Source organism: Grammomys surdaster, unplaced genomic scaffold (genome assembly GCF_004785775.1).
Source record: "Grammomys surdaster isolate TR1022 unplaced genomic scaffold, NIH_TR_1.0 125877, whole genome shotgun sequence".
In the NCBI taxonomy this organism is placed as follows: Eukaryota; Metazoa; Chordata; class Mammalia; order Rodentia; family Muridae; genus Grammomys; species Grammomys surdaster.
Window position 1 is genome coordinate 856,484 of NW_021620702.1, and position 21,613 is coordinate 878,096.

General features: G+C 50.6%; 1 protein-coding gene across 1 annotated transcript; it reads right to left on the minus strand.

Annotated features, from left to right (window-relative positions):
- Positions 1–1,030: 1,030 nt before the first annotated feature.
- On the minus strand, positions 1,031–21,360 carry Avil (advillin). The gene is made up of 20 exons (XM_028752122.1): positions 21,231–21,360; positions 18,451–18,535; positions 16,979–17,053; positions 15,283–15,479; positions 14,007–14,115; positions 13,808–13,918; positions 13,353–13,555; positions 12,841–12,919; positions 12,622–12,720; positions 11,793–11,946; positions 11,599–11,699; positions 11,015–11,152; positions 10,682–10,840; positions 10,040–10,219; positions 8,386–8,531; positions 7,788–7,932; positions 5,781–5,969; positions 5,206–5,274; positions 3,548–3,673; positions 1,031–1,561 (listed from the first exon to the last, which is right to left on the minus strand). The coding sequence occupies exons 2-20, from the start codon at positions 18,514–18,516 to the stop codon at positions 1,448–1,450; spliced, it is 2,460 nt and encodes an 819-aa protein (XP_028607955.1). The 5' UTR covers positions 18,517–18,535; positions 21,231–21,360; the 3' UTR covers positions 1,031–1,447.
- Between the last annotated feature and the right edge of the window lie 253 nt (positions 21,361–21,613).

Below are 21,613 nucleotides of genomic sequence, written 5' to 3' on the forward strand. Positions count from 1 at the left end.
TTTTTCTTTTGTTTTGTTTTGTTTTGTTTTTTTGTTTTTTTTCTAAATGGTTTCTCTCTGTATGCCTCTAGCTGTCCTGAAACTAGCTCTGTAGACCAGGCTGGGCCTCGAACTCACAGATCTATGTGCCTCTGCCTCTCGAGAGCTGGGATTAAAGGCCTGTGCCAGCCAGCTACTACCTGTCTTTTATTTTTCTCTTTTCCTTCCTTCCTTCCTTCCTTCCTTCCTTCCTTCCTTCCTTCTTTCCTTCCATTTTTTTTTTACCTATTTTTTTTATTTTTATGGTTTTTAGAGGTAGGGTTTCTCTGTGTAGCCCTGGCTCCTCTGGAACTCACTGTGTAAACCAGGCTGGCCTTGAACTCACACAGATCTGCCTGCCTCTGCCTTCCCAAGGGCTGGGTTTAAAGGTGTGCACCACCACCACCCAGCTACTTTTATACACACACACACACACACACACACACACACACACACACACTTATGAGTGTTTTGCCTGCATGTGTTCATGTGTACCATGCACATGCCTATTACAGAAGAGGACATTGGATCCCGTGGAACCGGAGTTACAAGTGATTGTGGGCCACCATGTGGGGGCTGGGAACTAAACCTGAGTCTTCTGCAAGAGCACTGGGTGGTCTTAACCCCTGAACCATTTCTTCCACCCAACACTGCACTTTAAAAAAAAAATCAAGAGAGGGTCTTCCCCTCCCCCCCCCACCCCAAGACAGGGTTTCTCTGTGTAGCCCTGGCTGCCCTGGAACTCACTCTGTAGACCAGGCTGGCCTCAAACTCAGAAATCCGCCTGCCTCTGCCTCCCAAGTGCTGGGATTAAAGGCGTGTGCCACCACCGCCCGGCAAGAGGGTCTTTCTAAGTTACTCAGCTCTGCCTTGAATTTTTCTTTGTCGCCCAAGCAGGCCTTGAACTCACAACTGTGTTTCTACCCCAGCTGAGCTGAAAGCTGGGGTTAGAGGTTTGGGACCAAGGCCCAGCTTCAAGATTGCCTTTTTATTTTCTCAGCACCGAAATGTGGTCATATGGCCTCTTTATTTGAAAAGTTGAACATGCTGTGGCACACGGTAGACCTGGGCATTTGGAGCCCGGCCTGCAGGGAGTGTATGGTAACTCCACCGCTTTGGGGATTGCAAGGTATAGCTGGAAGCAGATGTGGGACCTGACGTGTTAGTTTCCTAGTTCTCTCCACTTTCTGCCTTCACACTCTCTGCTACAGCTTTAGCTAAAGGACCGCAAAAGCCAAAAAGCAAGCAGTCAGCATCTAGTGTATAGCAACTAAGAAAAGCAAGGATGAATTTAAGAGAGAACATGTGATCTTGAGGTCTATCTGAAGCAGCCTCGTTGGGCTCAGTTGGTAGGTGAGCTCTCTGCTGATGTTGGCACTGTGCGATTGTTCTCTCCTGTGGTCGGGTGGCAGCAGTCACACGCCTTGCCCTAGAAAAGGCCCCTTTCTTTCTTCAGCTGGAGCTGTTTCCAGCCAGGCAGAGCAGCAAACTGCCCTCTCGTGATGCCAAACACAGATACGAAGTCTTGTTCCGAGAGGTAATTCTGAGAAAACAGAATTTGTGGTGAGAAAGAAGACAGTGTATTTCAGTAATGCCTGCAAGTGTGCTGGAGGGAGGGGGGCAGGGGGAGGAGCTGCATGGCCGTGTGCTTGCCTGGGCACACAAGCTTGCTAGGGGACGAGAGCCCTAGAACCATAGTCGAGTGATAGATAGGTTGGCCCTGGGAGAGGAGGGCTGAAACAAACCTTGTTCCTTGGCCATGGAGGCCCATTGAGCCAGTGGATGTAGACTGGCTGGGGTTTCCATTCGTTCCTGGCCCCTTGCCTGATAGTCAGTGAATGGATTATACATTATGGATGAATTATAAACATTTGATTTTGGACGGATGGATGATGGAGTATTTGTCTTGCTTTAAGCCCTAACTACCATTCTTGTTGAATACTTAGTTTTGGTGCTAGGGGGTGAACCCAGGACTGCTCTCTGAGGAACCTGAGAATGTGCTCTACCACTGCACTGTACCCCGAGTACTCCAGGATCCTTAAAATGTGAGTTGGAGAAGAACATTCCAGTGCAGTGTCCTTGTGGAGATCTAAGCTATGACCTTTATTATTATTATTTTCTGAGACAGCATCTTACCATAGCCCAGGCTATCACAGAACTCACTGCATAGCCCAGGTTTGCTTAGAAACTGTGGTGACCCTCCTACCTCGGTCCCCATAGTGCTGGGATTACAGTCATGAGCCACCAAGCTCAACTGACCTGCGGCCTCTGCTTCTGAGAACATCGTAGTCTAGATGCTTAAGACTTGGCTAGGGAAGACATTACGGAAAAGTCAGAGTCCTTTAAGCAGCTCTTTCAAGGGGAAAATCCACTCGTTCATCTGTCCATTCGACATGAATATGTTAATTCGTTTAACTAAAACCTAACCCAGGAATGAAGGAACGCAAGGGGAGCGTGTGTTGTGGGGAAGAGCTCATCAGGGGAATAGAGTTAGGAAACTGGCAGTCAAGGAAAGCCGGCCAGAGGTGAACTCTACAAACAGCTGGCTCTCTCACACAGGAATGCCAGCAAGCAAAAGACTCCCTGGCTGAGGTAAGCCTGTTCAAGAGATAAAAAGCAGGCATTGGCTGAAGGGTGATAAGGAAGAGGATATGTGAGGTCCTCCAGGGGCAGCGCCACACTGAGGAGGCCTTTGAAGTCTTTTGTAAGTACAGTGGGAAGCCATCTGAGGTGTTTTAAAGTTTTCTGTATTTCTATATTTAGTGTGTGTATGTGGGAGGCATGCATCTGGGGATCAGAGGACACTTATGGACTCAGTTCTCTCCTCTCATGGGTCCTGGGTGTCGAACTTAGGTTTATGTTTGATGGCAAACACCTTAACCCACTGACCCATCCTGCCAGCCCATGCAGTGTTTTATTTTTTATTTAATTTTTAACTATTGTTTGTTAAAGATTTATGTGTATGAGTGTTCTACCTGCATGTATATCTGTGTGCCAGAAGAGGGTGTCAGAACTCACTGTAAATGGTTGTGAGTCACCACGTGGTTGCTGGGAATTGAACTCAGGACCTCTGGAAGAACGTCTAATGCACTTAACCGCTGAGCCATCTCTCCGGCCCTCATGTGGTTTAAATAGAGCTTTTGGGAAATCCCTGGCTATTACTTACAGTTATACTAGGGAAGGATTTGGGGAATGGAGGGGAAACAGGTTAGTTCACGGTAGTGCATGGTGGCTGAACTAGGCTAGCAGTACTGAGGTGACAGACAGGTATACAGAGGCTACCAGATGGATTCCTGCAGGAGGAGGAAAAAATCCAAGGAGTAGCCCTTAAGTTGACTCAGTAGCTCAGAGGCCCCTTGAGTTCCCGCAGCGAGCCTGATTTGCTCCTAGCTCTGTGCTTCACCCGTGGGAGCTCCGCCCCCCCAACGTTCAGTTGCATTCTTCACCCGTGGGAGCTCCGCCCCCACGTTCAGTTGCATCCTTCACCTGTGGGAGCTCCGCCCCCACGTTCAGTCGCAAAACCACTCACCTCCTTTTTGGCAGGGTCCACACCCTCAGGCAGCTCCTGGTTCTGACCTTTCAGCAGAACTTCCACAGGGTAGTGCTTTGGCTCGCTTTCACTGGGATTCAGAGAGAGCGTTGCGTTCTTCATGTCCTGCGTAAGAGAAGAGCACAGATGCAGGTAGAGCGACGTTCTGCGTGGCCTCGGTTCCCTGTGTGTATAAGGTTTACACTCTGGCTTGTGCCACTCCATCCTTTGTGAACATCTTTCAGAACGGTGGTCCCTAAACCTCAACGCATGACAAACCTGCTGATTCAGCAGGTCCAGTGTGAGCCTTTAGAGCTAGAGCCACACTTAGGTCTTCCCATACATGACATATAAATGCTTGTTTATGTAGTGCTGGGAATTGAAGCCAAAGCCTCGCACCTGCTAGGCAGGTACTCTGCTGCTGAGCTGTATACCTCTTGCCGGAAGTCGTTTACAAATACTATGATCATATCCCTTCTATTTGGAGTTTTTATCTAGTGCCCACGTTTCCAGTCGCTAAATGCCTTCAGACTGAAGCCATGCTTATGTACAGTTTAAAGACACTAACAGCATCCTATTAGCTTTGGGATCTGAGTTACCAGCACCCAGAGGACAACATGTAAATGTTGAACCTCCCTGTGCTGTGCTTCCTATCCTGTCACTCCAGTGCGGCTGGGTGCTGGCTGCAAGCTCCACTTGTAGCTGTTAAAATCGGAGTCAGTGGCCTAAGCCGCTGTGGATTTCAGCGTCAGGAACTAGTAAAATAAATATCATCTGAGTTAGAAGCTTGTTCCTGAGGAATACTAACAATAATCCTAATCTCTCTGGAAAGGCAGAAGAGGTTGAGTAATAAAGTTAGGTTTTGTTCTTATTGCCCTTTCTTTTCTTTTCTTTTCTTTTCTTTTCTTTTCTTTTCTTTTCCTTTCTCTCTCTCTCTTTCTTTCTTTCTTTCTTTCTTTCTTTCTTTCTTTCTTTCTTTCTTCCTTTGAGACAGGGTCTCATATAGCCCAGGCTGGCCCTCCACTCAGTATGTAGCATGGACGACCTTAAACCCTTTCATTTATTTTGTACATTATGTATATGGGTTGGATATGGCTCCTTCTGCAGTCCAGAGGAATACATACTTCTGGAGCTGTAGTGACAGTCCTCTTGTGAGCCACCCAACACAGGTGCCTGGAGTCTGGCAGAGCAGCAGGTGCTTTTAGCTGCAGACCCAACTCTCCAGCCCCCTTCCCCCACATACCTACCATGCTCTGGAATGCAGAAAATTAGGAACTTGGCTCTGAGACCTGCTTTTTCCCTTTCACCTCCCCCCTTTTCCTCCTCCTCCTCTTCCTCTTCTTCCTCCTCCTCCTCTTTCTTCTTCTTCTCTCTCTCTCCTTCTTTCTTCTTAAGACAGAGGTCTTGCTATGTAGACTAGCCTGGCCTAGAACTCACAATTCTCCCACATTTGCTTCAAGTGCTTGAGACTTGCTTTTCTATTACTTAAAATAACCTCCGAGGATGGGTGCAATTCACTAGTTTGCACCTCAGACAGAACACAACAGAACAGACAACAAAAGCCCTTTGTGTCCCAAGTGGACAACTGGAGGAGTTCTTAAAGACGCGAGGGCATCTGCCCCATTCCCTCTCTTCTCTAAGTGTGACCCCCGACTCACAGCGGTGATCCGCACGATAGCAGTGGTGTCCCCCAGCTCACTCTTCAGCTGCTCATATGATTTTCCTTCCTAGAAAGAGACAGAAAAAAACAGAACGAGATATTTATTGACAACAGGGAATGGGCGTCGTAGGCCTGGTGTGTGTTATCAGGAAAAGCAAAACACGGTAGAACCATGAAGCACTTGGGTATACTCTCAGGTCCAGTTACATGTGACCAACATTCTTTGGTGGCAAGAACAAGCAGGTGGGTGGGTGTCAGACGCCTGATTTCTTGCTACTAGCCCATCGCGACTTTGCACAGACTGTCAGGATTATGAACGTGTAGACAGGTATCATAGTGCCTCACTGTCTCCTGCTGACACAGCTGGGGACTGACTAGACTCCCCGCCATGGAGACAAAGCGAGGAGAAGGGAAGCAAGGCAAGGATGGGGGGCGCGGAGGTACAGGGTGGGGTGGATGAGAGCCTGGTTTTGCTTGGCTCTGGAACAGTATGTCTTCCCCCCACCCCCCAACACCCGGGTTCTGAGGCTCAGGGCAGTCAGAACAGTATCCCTGAGTTTCTTTTTTTCTTACACTCCAAATGTGAGGGTCCCATGCCAGGAACCAGCCTGTGAAGGTGGGGGGCTCAAAGCCCTGTTTGATGATCAAGATCGGGGTGTCGGGGTCTCGGCCACTGGGGTGTGTTACCAGGTACTCCTGGGCAGTCGAGAGGGCCCCCTCCTTCTCTGTGGCGTTGGCCTCCGCTCCTATCCACAGGAACACCTATCACACCGATTTCTTATTGTTAGTGGGTTCGCTGGACTGAGTGCTGCTATGCTATGCTATGCTATGCTATCCTATGCTATCCTATGCTATCCTATGCTATGCTATGCTATGCTATGCTATGCTATCCTATGCTATGCTATGCTATGCTATGCTATGCTATGCTATCCTATGCTATGCTATGCTATGCTATGCTATGCTATGCTATGCTATGCTATGCTATGCTATCCTATGCTATCCTATGCTATCCTATGCTATGCTATGAGTGCTGTTCATCGCCCCCTCCCCGCCAGTCACAGACTCATTCCCGCTCCGAAGAGGAAGGTTCCAGAAGCACCTTGGTTTTGTGATTTCAGTTGCTATGAGTATCTTCTAAGTTTTCACATCTGAACTGCAGCTTCCTGTATGAACAGCCTACAAAGCACCCCTCATGCTGTCTCGGTGTGCCTCAAACCTCAGAGAAGCCAAATGTAGCCATTCCCATCTGAGTGCCTACCCTATGGGAATGTCCGTTCGCGGTAAGCCTGAGCCCTCAGTCACGTAGGACAGAACTGAGAGGCAGATCTGTAGCCCTGATCCAGAGAGTCACTGGACTCATGAGCTGGACCACAGCAGATGTCCCCTTACCACGCGTCTCTCCATATTTACCGACGCAGACAACACTGGCAGCTGTTGGCCCATCCTGCTTTCCGGTGTGATAGGTCAGAGCCCTCAGAGCCCACAGCAGCTTCTGAACTGGATCTCCCGGGCACATCTTATTCTTGTCTCACATCTTTGTGTGTTTATTGGTTTGGTACTGGATCTCACTCTCTAGCCCAGGCTGGCCTCGAGCCTACTCTTGCCTTGAACTCACAGGAATTCTCCTGCCTCAGCCTCCCTAGTGCTGGGACTGCAGGCACAAGCTACTCTGCCAGGCTAATTGTATTCTCTGGTAGGATTCCGTATTCAGCTCTCCAGTGCCATTTCTTTCCCCAGAGCCCGGCTCTTCTCTTCCCACTCAGCCTTCTCCTCTAGGAGTCTCCTGAGAGCTCCCAACTGCATTATACCTTCACACACCTCACTGTAAAGCATGGGTTTCTTTGCCTGGCCCCTCCCTCCGGCCTGTAAACAGTGAAGGCTCATTAGCATGGAGGGGTATTGCACCGACAGGAAGGGCCTGCTGCCTAAAAAGTCCATAGTCTCTAGAATCTGCTATCATCTTCAAAGGAGGGCGGGACCCACGCTATGCTTTGTTTTCCAAAATAAGGTGAGACAATTTCCTGGGTGATGAGAGCAAATTTTTGTTTTGTTTGGCTCGAATTTCTCTATTGTATCTATTTGGTAGATGTGAGAATACTTGTGTCACGTGTCACCGTGTAGGCGTGGAGGTCACAGGACAACTTTTAGGATCCGTTCTTGCTTCACATCAGGTGGGTCTTGGGGATAGAACTCTGGTTGTCAGTGTTGATGGCAAGCACCTTTACTCACTGGACCATCTTGCCAGCCCATCTTTTTTTTTTTTTTTTTTTTTTAGCTGTTTGAGACGGGGGTGGGGATGGGGGCTGGCCTCAAACTTTATTTGGATCCTCTCACCTCTGTGTACTAGCTGCTTAGACTCCAGACATGTGTCAGTATCCTGGCTTAAGCCTGGTGAGGTTTAGACATCAGTCTATTCTGACTCTGACATAAAGCAGGCTCTAGAGCAGCCCCCAAAGACATTCGACTTAGTTGGACCAGCACTAGCCTGCTTCCATCCTGGGTGGATATGCCATACAGAAACAAGCCCAAACCATGGAGGAGACCTTTGCCAGTACCCTGAACTTGGCAGCTATATCTTACCTGGTCCCAGGTATCCAGGAGCATCACATCACCTGGGCTCAGGTCATCCTGGGTGAAGTCTGTGACCTCCGTAACAAGGAACCGGCCAGTCTTATTGGAACATTCAAAGAGCCGGACCTGGACATCCAGGGTTTCTTGCTGCAGCCTGCAGTACAGTCATGTAGAAGGACAGAGCTGCATAGGAATCATGTTTACTCTGTGTGTCTGTGTGTATGTTGTGTGTGCTCGTGTGCATGCGTGTCCATATGAAGACAGAAGAAATAGCTTTGGGTGTCCTCGTCCATAGCTTTCCACTGTAGTGTTTTGAGACAGGGTCTCTCAGGACCTGGATTGTGTCAGTTTGTTAGACTAATCCACCAGCCAGTCTGAAGGATCCTGTTGTCCCCCGCCACCTCCCAGCACAGGGCTTGCAGGCCTGTGATGCTGTAGCTAGTTTCTGTCTGTTAGGGATGGAATTCAGGTCCTTGTGTTTGCACAAGGACTTTGTTGACTAAGCTGTGTCCCCAGCCCAGAATATTTAAAGCTGTGAGGGACTCCCAGGATCTGTACGGGCCACTGACCAGGGCAGCCAAGAAGACAGAACTGACTGCTCATTTACCTTTTGTCGTTAGCGTAGGGTGCTTTTCCTCCCAGAAGGTCCCAGAACTCAGGTGGCTCGTGGCCCTCAGCCACAGTGTTCGCGTTGCCATCACAGAGAAGCTCAACCAGCTCCTTAGCCATCGCCCTCTCGTCCCCACTAGACCCCTGAGTGGAGTGAAAAGATCACGGGTGTTAGAGACACAGGGCATGTCGATAGGGATGCCAGGCTTCCGAAACTGGGGGTCAGCTCTGAGCTTCAGTGCCCCAGGATGGGAAGAGGGAGGAAGACTGGACATGCAGGCAAAGGGCAGGCCTGCTCTGAAACCCACAGCACTCCTACCCAGAAGTTACCTCTGTTTTAGCCTCACCCAGAATTGTAGCACACAATTTCCGTCGATATAAACACTGGGTCTTACACACGCACAGTAAATGCTCTGCCTCTGTAGCAAGCCCTGTATCCCCCAGGCCTAGCATGTAACTTTCATTATTTTGTGTGTTTTGTCTTTGATTGTTTGTTTGATGACAGGATTTCTCTGCAAAGCACTAGATGTCCTGGAACTCACACTGGTCTCAAACTCAGAGATCCACCTGCCTCTGCCTCCCGAGTGCAGGGACGAAAGGCGTGCGCCACCACCACCCGGCTTCAGTCTTTTTTTTTTTTTTTTTTTATAGTATGATTGACTCTGTTGGGCTCCACAAGACTTAAACAGATCTCTGTCCCCACAGTGCAATTACAGTGAAATTTCCTTAGTCCTCCCCAATTCCTACCCCTTTGAAGTCAAGCCCTGAGGCCTGAACTCTTGACATAGGCTAAGCTGTGCTCCGTTAGAACAATCCAGCCATTTCTCGGCTGTCTTAGAAAGCACGTAACATCCAGCCTTGGAGACCGGATTCTTTCACTTGGCAAGAGACTGTTGTCACTTGGAGACTCCCTGTTGTGTGCATGAGTGTCCTTCCATTTTTATTGCTGAGTAATATTCCACTGAAGGAATATGTCCATGTTCATCTATTTTCCAGATCGCGTCTAATTTGAGTGGATTGTGAATAAATGTGTTGTGCACATGTATGTACAACTCTTTGTGTAATGAGGTTTTTGTTCATTGATGCTTTTTTAAGATTTGTTCGTATGAGTGTTCCGTTCACATGTATGTGTGTGTAGATATGTGCCCCAAGTGTGAGCAGTGCCTAGAGAGGTCAAGGAGTGTGTCAGATCCCCTGGAACAGGATTTACGAATGGTTGTGAGTCACCATGGGGGAACTGAACCCAAGTCTTCTGCAGGAGGCATCTTTGATGGCTCTGTTGAGCCATCTTTCCAGACCCAGGATTTTATGTATGTGTGTGTATGTGTGTATAGATGTGTGTACATATGTGTGTATGTGTTTGTATGTGAGTGTACGAACATGTGTGTGTGTGTGTATGTGTGGGTACACTTGTGTGTATACTTATGTAGATGTGTGTACATATTTGTGTGAGTGTACCTACGTGTGTGTGTGTGTGTGTGCTCACTGGGGTTATAGATAAGAGCTCCCACTTTCAGCCTTTTGTGTTGCTGGGGATTGAACTTGGGTGTCCTATTCTTTACTACCTGGGCCTGGCTGACAGGGCTGAGGGCGGAGCCAGGGCAGTCGTGAATCCCAAGGGACTAACTAGCAGGACCCAGCAGCCATCTCACCTTGCCATACCACAGGTAGTGCTCCGCCTGAGTCCGCAGCAGAAAGACATCGTTGGAGTTGAGGGAGGAAGCGGAAGCCGAGACCTCCATTGCTTTGGTATTGGATTTGTTGTTCCCGTGGATCTGGAAGAGCCTTACTGGGGGGTCAGGCTCTGCATTGCCCTTCCTGGAAGTCCCGCCCTTGAAAGAAGAAAAGCAGAGTCCAGACCTTCATAGCGCTGCCGCACGGGGAAGTGAACGCCAGATGGGCTGCATACTATCTTTACCTCTCAGGATCCCCTAGGCTGATGGGAAGAAGCAGGCCTACGACTAGGAGAGGGACACACCTGGACAGTGACTAAGGAGGGGCAGAGCAGTGTTGGACGGGTGCAGGCTACCGCTGTGCAGATCATGCAGCGCAGAATGTGAAAGACTGTGAGCACTGGCTAGATAGTAGCTTGAGATTTTCCTGGATGTCTCAGACCAAGCGCCTCCTTTGCTAAGGAAGCTGTCTAAGCTAAGCCTTATTCATTCTGCCACACACACACACACACACACACACACACACCATCACCCCGACCCCTGCCTATCTGGTGGCTCTTTATTGGTTCCTCAGCTCCGAGCATCCCTGCACAGGATGAAGTTTTGTCCGTAGGTCCTCACCTCGTAGATAACCAGCTTTCCTTTGAAGATGGCCATGAAGTGGCGTGGCTCCTTCCCCATGCTAACCCGGACCTGCACAGGGGCTCCGCCAAACTGCTGATCCACCTCCACCGCCTGGTAGGCCGAGGCTGCAAGCTCATCCCGGGAGGCGTGGCGGCCCTGTGGTGGTGAGAAAGGAGTGAGCCCAGTGTCCAGGGAGTCCCCTAGATCCAGTACCGCACTGAGAGCCTGCGCCTGGCCTATGTACAAGATGCCAGGTGTATACGATGTAACGGGGTTTGCCAGGGAGGCCCCTGGACCCTATACCACGCTGAGAGCCTGCGCCTGGCCTACCTGCCATATGTACAAGATGTAATGGGGTTTCCCGTTCACGTCATACGTGTAGAGAACCAGATAGCAGTCTCCCCCGTAGAAGAAGCCATGCCACTGGTATTTCACAGGGACCAGCTCCAGGTTCTCAATTCTCCAAACCTGGGTGCAAGAGGAGACACAGTCCTTCAGAGAGGGGCATCCTGTTCAGGGAATTCCACCGGAAAGGAACTCGGCAATGTTGAACAGACCCCAAGTGGGGATGAAGTGCTAACATCCGTCTCAAGTGCCCCTCCCCGCCTTGATCCTCTGTGCCCTGAAGGCCCGTCACATTTGCAAGAGTTGAATCCTGAGAACTGTCCCAGGTCACACGGGTCCAGGGCCTCCTGTCAAGTGGCCTAGGTCTTCATACGCGACTTGAACATATCTTCCAGGTGATAGACCATTGGGGAAAGTGTCTCTCACTTTCCTGAAGCATTGTGGGTAATCAGCCAGCTCCACACTTCTTAGACAGTATGGAAATGTGGGATGGAGAAAGAAGCATACAGAATGCCCTCCTCTGCAGCAGGAACGTCCCAGAGGCCGAGTGCCGCCCTCACCGGGCTCACCTCAACCTTGCCGTTACCGTCATCCACCATTCTCTCCTGCGCAGCCACTTCTGGCTTGGAGTGTAGCAGAGTCACATCGAACTTGTCCTGGAAGATTTTAGCTGCAGAGAAAGAGGCGGGAAAAGTCAAGTGAGCAAACATTCGAGCCTCTTTCCAGGGTCCCAGAAGAAGAAGACCGCCTGGCGAAATCGCACCGATTTTACCAATGCTGAATGTTTTCCCCAAGCCCGAGGTCTGGTCCTTCACAGACCACTTCTGGAACAACTGTTTGAACATGGCCGACTCTGCGCCATCGTTGACGGTCTCCACGTTGGTGCTGCTGGGATATCCCTTCATCTTGATGAAATCCTGCAGTCCCCACACCCCGCACACACACAAAAACATGTCAGCAGGGGCTTGTACTGAGTGTTTGCTCATCTGGTACCTCACTATCTGAAGTCAGGTGGTGGGATTCTCTCCTCTCTGACCCTTGGAATCATAGCCAAGTTCTGCCTCACTCTTTTTTTGGTGTCTCTTCATTAAACTGCCACGATTATGACCGTTATGGATTGATTTTGCAGGACCTACTATGCGCCTCTACTGACTGTTTCATAGTCATTTGCTCATGTGTTCCTTGTAAGCACATCGCGTGGTGGGTCTGCAGAATTTAGCAAATGCTCCTTGAGTGCCCGGCCCTAATCTGGACGTGTGACACCCCCTTCCATAGCAATGGCGCCTTCAGAGGGCAGGTTCTGTGTGCCAAGTGTGGTTCTGAGCACTTCACGAATCAGTTTTATCTCACTGGTTCTGGGAGACAGGGACCACCCCTGTTAGATATCGGGAAACTGAAGCTCAGAGGTGTTCATCGGCCTTGCCTGGAACACTCAACTGGAAAAGGGTAAAACCTATACTCGTATCCCAGTCGGTATGCTTACTCTGAAGCTCATATATGTCACCGCACTCAAGTGCCCGGCGTGTTTGGGCACATGTCTGTAGCGATAATGGCAGAATATTCAGTCGGCATTGCATATCTCCAGTTCCTACCAGGGCTTTGGACATGGCCGCCTGTTTCTCAACCTTGGTGGCTCCCCTGCCTTTCCACACGTAGATCTTGGCGCCACTCTGGTCCAGGATGTAGCAGTCCTGAATCAGTCAGGGATAAGTATGGTCACTCAAACTCAAGACAGAGAGGACTTTGCCCAGGATCTGCCTTCAAAGTTACTTCCGGTTTCCTCAAGTAAACCCCCCCTTCAGTCTACTTACATCGTGGCTCAGGAGGTCCTGGACCAGGGGCCTTGTTGCCACCTCTGTGACTGACAGCTGCCCAGCTGAGTCGGAGACACTGGTGAAGGAGAGAGATTTAGCCTGTGCCTTCTCTTCGTGAAGTATCCCATAGCTAAAGTGATGTTTCAGTGTGGCATTTCTGGACAGAGTGGACTTCTTGAGATAGACACAGCTTGAATACCGAGAGGGAGATATACTCTGTTCTCCGGAGGATGCTGTGGGTCTCTCTCCCAGACTATCCCATCCACAACCCTAAGCATGGATACACCAGAAAGGTGGCCCCCGCAGGCCAGGAGACTTTTTAAATAAGAACAGAGGATAGCTGCCTCTCTGAGAGGGGTTGTTTCTGAGCTCCTTGTAGGAGATACATTTAAAAAGGATGAACCAAGAGCAAAGGCAGATGCCTCTGCCCAAGCTGAGTACTTGCTGTTCTAGAGGACATTTTCCTACACCCAGCCTCCTCCAGCCCACAGCCAAACTAAAACACTCACTGATATAGCATGATATTTGATTTCTGCTGCTGATCCATGATCTCATCAGGAACTGCAGGCTTGATAATGGAACGTCGGCCAAGGGTATCCTGGAGGACTGTCATCAGCCCTGGGCTGGCCGCCTCTTTGTCTCCCTCAATCACCCCTATTTCAGCACGGCCCCCTCGCTCCCTGTCCCGAATGTCCTTTGCCAAAAGCATAGCCTGCCAGAGAAGCCAAAGGAGGCGCTCAGTTCAGCTGGCACCCTTTCCTTCCCGACGGCGCCAGTGGGAGCCACTGGGATTGCAGACAAATTACTCTGATGCTGAGGAGTGAGACATGCCCTTGGCCTGTCTGCAAGGCAGAGTCTATGCTAAGACAGGATTCCCTCTGGGCTCCTGGGGGTCAGCAAAATGGCACCCAAGACGGGGAGCCCGGCTGGACGCCAGACCTGGAGGAAAGGAGGAAGGCTAGACCTTGAGACGTTCCCCACTGTTGCTCTCCGGGCCATTCCACTGGATGATGACCATCCCAAGGTCCAGCAAGAAGACATCGCCTCGGTTAAAACTGTCCCAGCTCATTTCCACCTGCGTGTGAGCAGTCAGAGCGGTTTGGGGCGGTCTGAGGTGCCGGGGCGGGAGCACCCAACCCGGGACACTCATGTGCGGTACTCACCTCAGTGGCTCGGATGTTTCTTTTCCCCTTCACGTGTAGCAGCCTCTTCACATCATAGGCGTTCGTCTCCACGTGCTTCATCCCAGAGGCCACACCCCCCTTTTTATAGCTGAGGGGATATTGATCCAGTTATTTGTCGGGTGCCCGCTACCCGCTAGGTTCCGGGAAGATTACTGAGAATTAAGGTTCCAGGAAGACTACCGCGCGGCCTCTGCCCACGTGCTTATAATAACAAATGAGCGAAGTAAACAGATACCGCGCCTGCTGCCCCAAGGGTAGGTCTGTGACTGGGGCTGGGCGGGCTTTCCTGAAGGGACTTTTGAGCTGAGATACTATGAGAAGTCCCACGGATGGGAAGAGTCGTGCTGAGGTGGAGAGAACTTCAAGGGTTGGGATTACAGGAGTGTGCCACGGCCCTCATGTTATGTGTTTACGCTCTAGGCACCCCAGCACTCATGTTACGTGCCTGCCTGTGACCTCCCAGGCCTCTCCTTGCCTCATCTTTTTTTTTATTCTTCAAATATTTATTTATTATTTACTTATTTTATGTAGAGTACACTGTAGCTGTCTCAAATACACCAGAAGAAGGCATCAGATCCCATTACAGACAGTTGTGAGCCACCATGTGGTTGCCGGGAATTGAACTCAGGACCTCTGGAAGAGCAGCCAGTGCTCTTAACCGCTGAGCCATCTCTCCAGCCCCACCCCCACCCCCACCCCCCACCCCCGTGCCTCATCTTATTCTGGCAGTCTCATATCCCTCCGTCATTCCAGTAAAGCATGTCCTGTCACCCATGTGTGCACAACTTTCATAAACAGAGATTGTCATTCTGTTGTGGACCCCGTCTGTGTCTTTGCTCATGTGTGCTAGGTGAGGCTTGCTACCGACACACGTCTTTCTGTGACAGACACCTATGTTGACCACAGTCTCTTCTCACTGCTAACACAGTCAGGAACACCCTAGATCATGGGACCTTACAGGCCTGGGTGTGTGAGAGGTTGTTCTGTGAGATGGGACTCACAATTTATAGTCCCAGTACACTCCAGAACAGAAAGCTGACCCTCACCCTCTCCTGCAGGGGCAAGGCTGCGGAGGCTCTCACAGCCGGCCCAGCCCTCGGCCCCACCCTACTCTGATTTGCACTGCTCGGATGGGCTCAGGTGATAGCTTTGCTTTGCTTTGCATCTCTCCGGTTACTTCAAAGGCACAGTGACCCTTTAATTTCCTCCCCTGGAAACTGTTGTATCTGTCTCTGCTCTGTGCATGGCTACTCACATGATGCCCTGCTTGAAGTAGCCACGGAAGGTGTCGGACTCGTGGTACTGGACCTCACGGTGCTGCACGGGACTGCCTCCCAGGTAGTCATCCAGCTGAGTGGTATAGATGGCCGCGCAGCTCTGCTCGTCCTGGGAGGAGTCCTTCCCGATCCAGAAGTGGATGTTCTGGGAGAGAAGGCTGCCCACTTTCCGGGTCTGGGATGTAGTCAGAGGTCAGAGGTCAGGTCTAAGCTCACCTCTGTTATCCTGTGGATTTGTCTGGTGTGGGAAGGCCCCACACCAGACACAAGCAGCCCTTCACACAAGCAGCCCTTCGTTCTCTGTACTGGAGCCGGCCCGACCCGTTTACAGGCCCGCTGAAGCTCTGATAGCCCTACTTCCTTCCCACATTTGGGGAAGCTGACCACTCGCTATTCCTAAAGTGGTGAACCTTTCCCCAGTTGGATTTCGGGCTCCGTCCGAAGGGCCCCTGCACTCAGAACTGCACGGCTGTTAGCACTGTCCATGTGATGTTATTCCTCCAGTAGGGTGAGGAAAAGGTTTGATTTTTTTTTTAAAAAAACAGGCTATTGTATAGCCCAAGCTAGTCAAACTTGTTGAGGCGGGCCTCGAACTCCTAACCTCCCTAGTTTCACCTCTCAAGTGCTGGGATCATAGGTGTGTGCCACTAGGCTCTATTCTTTTGGTTTTTGGAGACAGAATGTTTATCTATAGCCCAGGCTAGTCAAGCATTTAGTGTGTAGCCCAGGCTGACCTTGAAGTCATGATCTTTCTCAGTGCTATGACTATAGGCTATACCGTCTATCCTGTCAATTTGCCCCAAGCTGGGGTAATCTGGGAGGAAGAACATGGATTAAATAGTACTTCCATCAGATGGCCTGTGGGCATGTCTGTAATGCGTTTTCCTGATCGATTTTTTTGTTTTGTTTTTGTTTTTTTCGAGACAGGGTTTCTCTGTGTAGCCCTGGCTGGCCTGGAACTCACTCTGTAGACCAGGCTAGCCTCGAACTCTTGAACTCAGAAATCTGCCTGCCTCTGCCTCCCAAGTGCTGGGATTAAAGGCGTTGGCCACCACCGCCTGGCTTTCCTGATCAATTACTGATGGGGGAGGGCTCAGCCCACTGTGGGTGGTGCCACCCCTGTGCAGGTGGTCCTGAGGTCTATTTTTAAAAGCCACAGGAAGCAGCATCGCTCCGAGGTGGTCTCTGCTTCAGTTCCCGCCTCCAGGTTCCAGCCTTGAGCTCCCGGCCTGACTTTCCTCAGGTCTACAAGCCCTAAGATGAAGTAAACCCTTTCTCTCCCAAGCTGCTTTTGCTCAGGGACATTTATCACAGCAATAGAAACTGTCATACCTAAGGCACAGTGAGCATTTTGTAGCCAAAGTCAGGCTGCACGTTTGTCTAGCCTTCTGAACACTTTAGTGTGTGGCTGAGATCCTGGGGCAAGTGTGCTGAGTCCACAGAAGCACGCGGGTGTGGACGGCTTACACCCAGGAGAAGGGTTGGACTGAGGGCCCCAGGCCCACCGTCTGACATATGCATGATCACAACTCAGGCCTGATGGTGGCCCTTGTCCGTCAATGCGAGGAAGAGTCTAGACAGACACTGGGAACCCCAGAACCCCCACCCCTCTCATCATCTAGCCTGGGGACTGCCTGCTGAGAGGAGAACATGGCTGTGGAGGGCATCGCTCACCGAGAGGATGATGTAGCAGTCTCCTTCGTAGAAGTTGCCATGAGCACTCAGGGGCACCAGCGCCAGCTCCATTTTCTAGAAGGATTAGCAGAGTATGCCACTGTACACCTCACTCCTGCCTTCCCCACAGTCCCCCCTCCCCCTCCTGTTGCTGGCACAGGTAGCAGAGGGGCCATCTTCCTGTCTTTACAGGCAGGACAAGACTACTCCTCTGGCTTCTGGGAGCCAGCACTCTCTGGGAGCACTCTGGGTCTGAGTGTTCTGGTGTCCTTCCCCATAGCCTCCCCTTGGTCTCATCTGCAGTTTCCTGGGGAGGCTTGTGAGCTCCCAAAGCCCACAGCAGGGGAAAGAGTTGGGTGTAACTGTTAAGTAACCCTCATCTGAGCTGTGTAGATTGTCCACAATCCAGACAAGAATGTCCAACCCTCTGCTCATGACTGACTGCCTAGAACCACCAGGCTGCCCTGCAGGGTCTGGGAAGCAGAGCAGGAGAGGAGGCAGATAGCAGAGAGAATGCCAGCGGCATGTGGTGCTCCGAGTGTCCCACAGTCAGAATCTGGGTTGTGGTGCCCTGATTTGCTCATCCCAGGAAGGCCATTCACACGGCCTCAGATACAAATGATACTTTCTCTGTATAGCCAAGTGAAGGCCTCAGATTCAAATCATACTTTCTCTGTATAGCTAAGAGAAGCAAGCCCGTAGCAGTCTTTGTGTGTTCTATGTAAAACCCAGATGTTAGGTGTGAAAGATAAAATACATTTTGTGAGTCCAGGTCGATGCCTGTCTGTTCTTTTTCCCCTCACAGTTACTTATTCTATGCCACACTATACATGTGACAGTAAGAGAAACTCAGAGTTGTTTCTCTTCTTCCACCTCGTGGGCCCCAGGACTTGCGCTCAGTCATTAGGCTTGGCTGCACACACCTGTCTCCATCTGGCCAGCCCTTCCTATTCATTCTGAAGTAAGTGAGGAGCCTGGCACCGGGAGTACTGGATTCCCAGAAGCCTTGAGAGATTGTGACTCACGCTTTGGAACTGAGTGGGGTAAAGGGAAATGTTGTTGGGTTCAGGTTGCAACAACTGACTAGGTAGAGGTAGGCATGTCCTGGTATCTGGTAGGTGCACCCAGACCAGAGTACAGAGCCACCCCAGAGACCAAGTCCACAGGATAAAGAGATGAGCAGTGCCCGTCTGTATAGCATGTCCCACCTCAAAGCTGGTAGGAACCAGACATGTTCTGACCAGTAGCCAAGAGTCTTCATGTAAGGGACCTGTCTTTCTGAGATGTTTATTGGAAGCGTAGACTCACCAACCATATGCCTGGCTGAAGGACAAGCTTGGTTCTGCTTGGGGACCTGCACTGAATCACTGGGAGGTTCAAGGTTGGGAAAACCTGCCCTCTGATGCTGACCTTCGGTAGCCACAGGTTCAGATCCCGGTGGTCAGCGTGGGTGTGGCTCCCACTTGGCTCACCTCAATTCTCCACGTGATGATCCCGGGGTCATTGCTCACGGCCCTGAAGGCACTGCTTAGAGACATAGTGTCTGTCTTCCTGGAACTGAAATATCACAAAGCCAGGGGTGACGCCCCTCACAGCACACAGGGAGCCATTGCTTCTCCTAGGACACACTCCCCTGTCTCATCAGCCATCATGCTGTATGCCCATTCGGTATGTCACCGTGCCCCCACCACACCATGTCACCACGGCAGTTCAAGGTCACACAGTGACCTGGCTGGGCCATCCCTGCGTGAAAGGTTTGTTTCCCACCTGCCGCTACCTTGGTTAAGAGCTCTGGTTCATAGCGATGACACGTTTCCTTTAAAACATATACATGCGTGTTGATGTGTTAAATTCTGTGAAGCTGGAGTTACAGGCAACCGTGAGTCACCAGAAGTAGTGCTGGGAATTGAAATTCCCAGTATGTGCCATCTCTCCACGGGGGTGGGGTGTGGGGTGGGGGGGTGGGGGGCAACACGTGTTCCTGAGCCTGACAATGTCGTGCTTATGTTGACCCACTGCGCGCAGTGGCTCATTTTCAGGCAGTGGCCATCTTCCTGTCACCTGGTGGTTCACGGGCCCCATAGCTGAGCTTTTTGGTTTCATTTCATTTTACTTTTTTCAAGAAAAAGTCTGAGACCCTGGCTGTGCACACACTCACTCTGTAGACCAGGCTGGCCGTGAACTCAAAGAGCTCCACCTGCCTCTGCCTACCAAGATTTGGAATTAAAGGCGTGCACCACCACTGCCCAGCACATTTTATTTTATCAGCACAGGATCTGTCCATATAGCCCAGGCTGGTCATAAACCCCTTCTGCCTTAGCTGCCTCAGCCTCCTGAGTGCTGGCGTTACAAGCGTCCACCACCAGACAAGCTTCCACCACCAGACAGGCTTCCACCACCAGACAGGCTTCCACCACCAGACAGGCTTCCACCACCAGACAGGCTTCCACCACCAGACAGGCTTCCACCACCAGACTGGCTTCCACCACCAGACTGGCTTCCACCACCAGACAGGCTTCCACCACCAGACAGGCTTCCACCACCAGACCTTTCATTTTCATACCCGCCCTTAAAAGTCTGTTTTGACCACGTTTTCATGCTGCTAAGCCTTTCCAAAACTCAGTGAACTTTCCAAAGTTCAGTGGTTCATAGAGAGGCAATCCAGACAGAACAAGTTATTTCCAAATGAAGACCCTCCTCCAAATTCTTGAGCTCCTCTTCCCAGACTCCTGGCAAGATCTTGTCACCCCTACCTGCCCTCCGCTATTATTTTTAATTTTGCAAATCATCCTAGAACAGTAATAACCCTTCACCACAACTAACATACATTAACTGGTCTTGCAGAAGAAAAGGGAAAGGACACCACCTGTACCTAGGACAAAGAGCTGAGGGTGCCAGCGGGAAAAATGGGTGTGGCCTCTTTGCCTGTCCCACACGGACCCCAGCTTCTATGGAAGGCTTGTCTTCAGTGGGCTTAGAGGTTTCCATTGGCCACAGAGCTGAATAAGGCCGGGAAGGGAAGTGGTAAGATGACCACGGCCCTTCATGCTGTTTACAGTAGTCAGCACTTGGCTGGGGTTCACACAAAAGGTTATCGTGTAGCTTTGCAAATGAATGTGCCTCCTCTCAAGTCCTACCCACAGGGAGACTGTGCTCTCACAGTAAGCCAAAGTGATCACCAGGTTGGTTTCTCCTAAGACTCAAAGCCAAGGATGGGATGGATGGACTTAGGAGAGATTAAAAGACAAAATCGCCTGGGGTCTCGTGATTGTGCAGATGTTTGATAGTTCGGGGCTTGCTAAGTGTAGCATGTCTGGGGATGGGGTATATCAAATGGTAGATGTCTGTCATCCCCAGCAGGGCCCCACCCCTTAAAAAAAAAAAAGAGCCTGACTCCACTAACTGTTCTTTTCTTGAGCCTGAATGGATAAAACCAGGTTTGGAGAGGATGTGGCATTGCCACCTAAGAACTAGGCCCCTTTGTGTGCTGCCGGCAGCAGACTAAAGCAGAGCTATGGTGCGGAACTGCCAATGTTTGAGTATTTAATTTGATAACTTGTGCTGCCCCACCCAGCACAGCTCAGAATCACCAGGAAATATTCAGGTTTCCTTCAGGCCGAGTTTTCTCACTTTAAAGTCTAATGCGTGACCCACTCAGGAAAGGGGACCAGAGCCGACGTATTTCTGGTTATCGGTAAAGCTGAACCAGCCGTGTTAGCATGGTGAATCCGAGCTCCCAGTGCAGTCCCCACATTTCCCGTGGAACTTCAGAATCCAGGAGCTGATCAGAGACCCATAATTCAGGAAATGCCACACCCAGAAAGCCCAGTCCTACCCATCCACATCAAAGCCCCCCAAAGCTGGGTCTGTTTGTCTTTCCAAATCCTAACCAGCCTCAGGGTCCTGAGGGCTACAAAGATCACAGGCACAGGGTACGCTTTGGGGATTCCAGGTTACAAGCCACTAGCTTGTAACCTACTGGGGTTTAAACTTCTCTTGTCCAATGGAGGAACAGATGGTAGGGGTCTTGTTGCCCCAAATCCATGAGCCTCAAGAATGTGCCCAACTCACTCAGTGGGCTCTACAGGTTCCCTCTCAGCGTGAAGTTTGCAAAGAGGGTCACAAACTCCTAGTTCAGTTTTTCCAAAGCTTCATCCCAGAGGACAAAAGCCAGGAAGGTGAAGCCCCCACCCCTTCACCTTCGGCCTCGTCCACACTCAGCGTTCCACTGACAAGGACAGAGTAGACCTACCTGACCCTCTGTCCTCTGTATTCCAGCAAAGCAGCAGGTGAAGTACTGATGAGCTACCCCGAAGCAGGCGGCTTTGAGTGCTGCAGCCCGGGCCAGCAATGGCCGTGCAGCGCAGACACTGGGTTATATTTGCTTGTGTTTGCATCATAACCACATTTTCCTAGCTCTGGCCAATCACAGCCAACCTAGCCCTGGGCTTGACTTATTCAAACCAGAGAGGAAAGCTTTATCTGCTCCTATTCAAAACAGCGAAAACAAGAAGAGCAGACTTTTAAAGGCTTCTTTTAACTCCAGCTCCACGCCCTGGTCTATTGATTTTTTTTTTAAAGTGCACTGCCCATCAATAATTCAGTGAGGGAGGATATGAATTTGCCATATTGTAG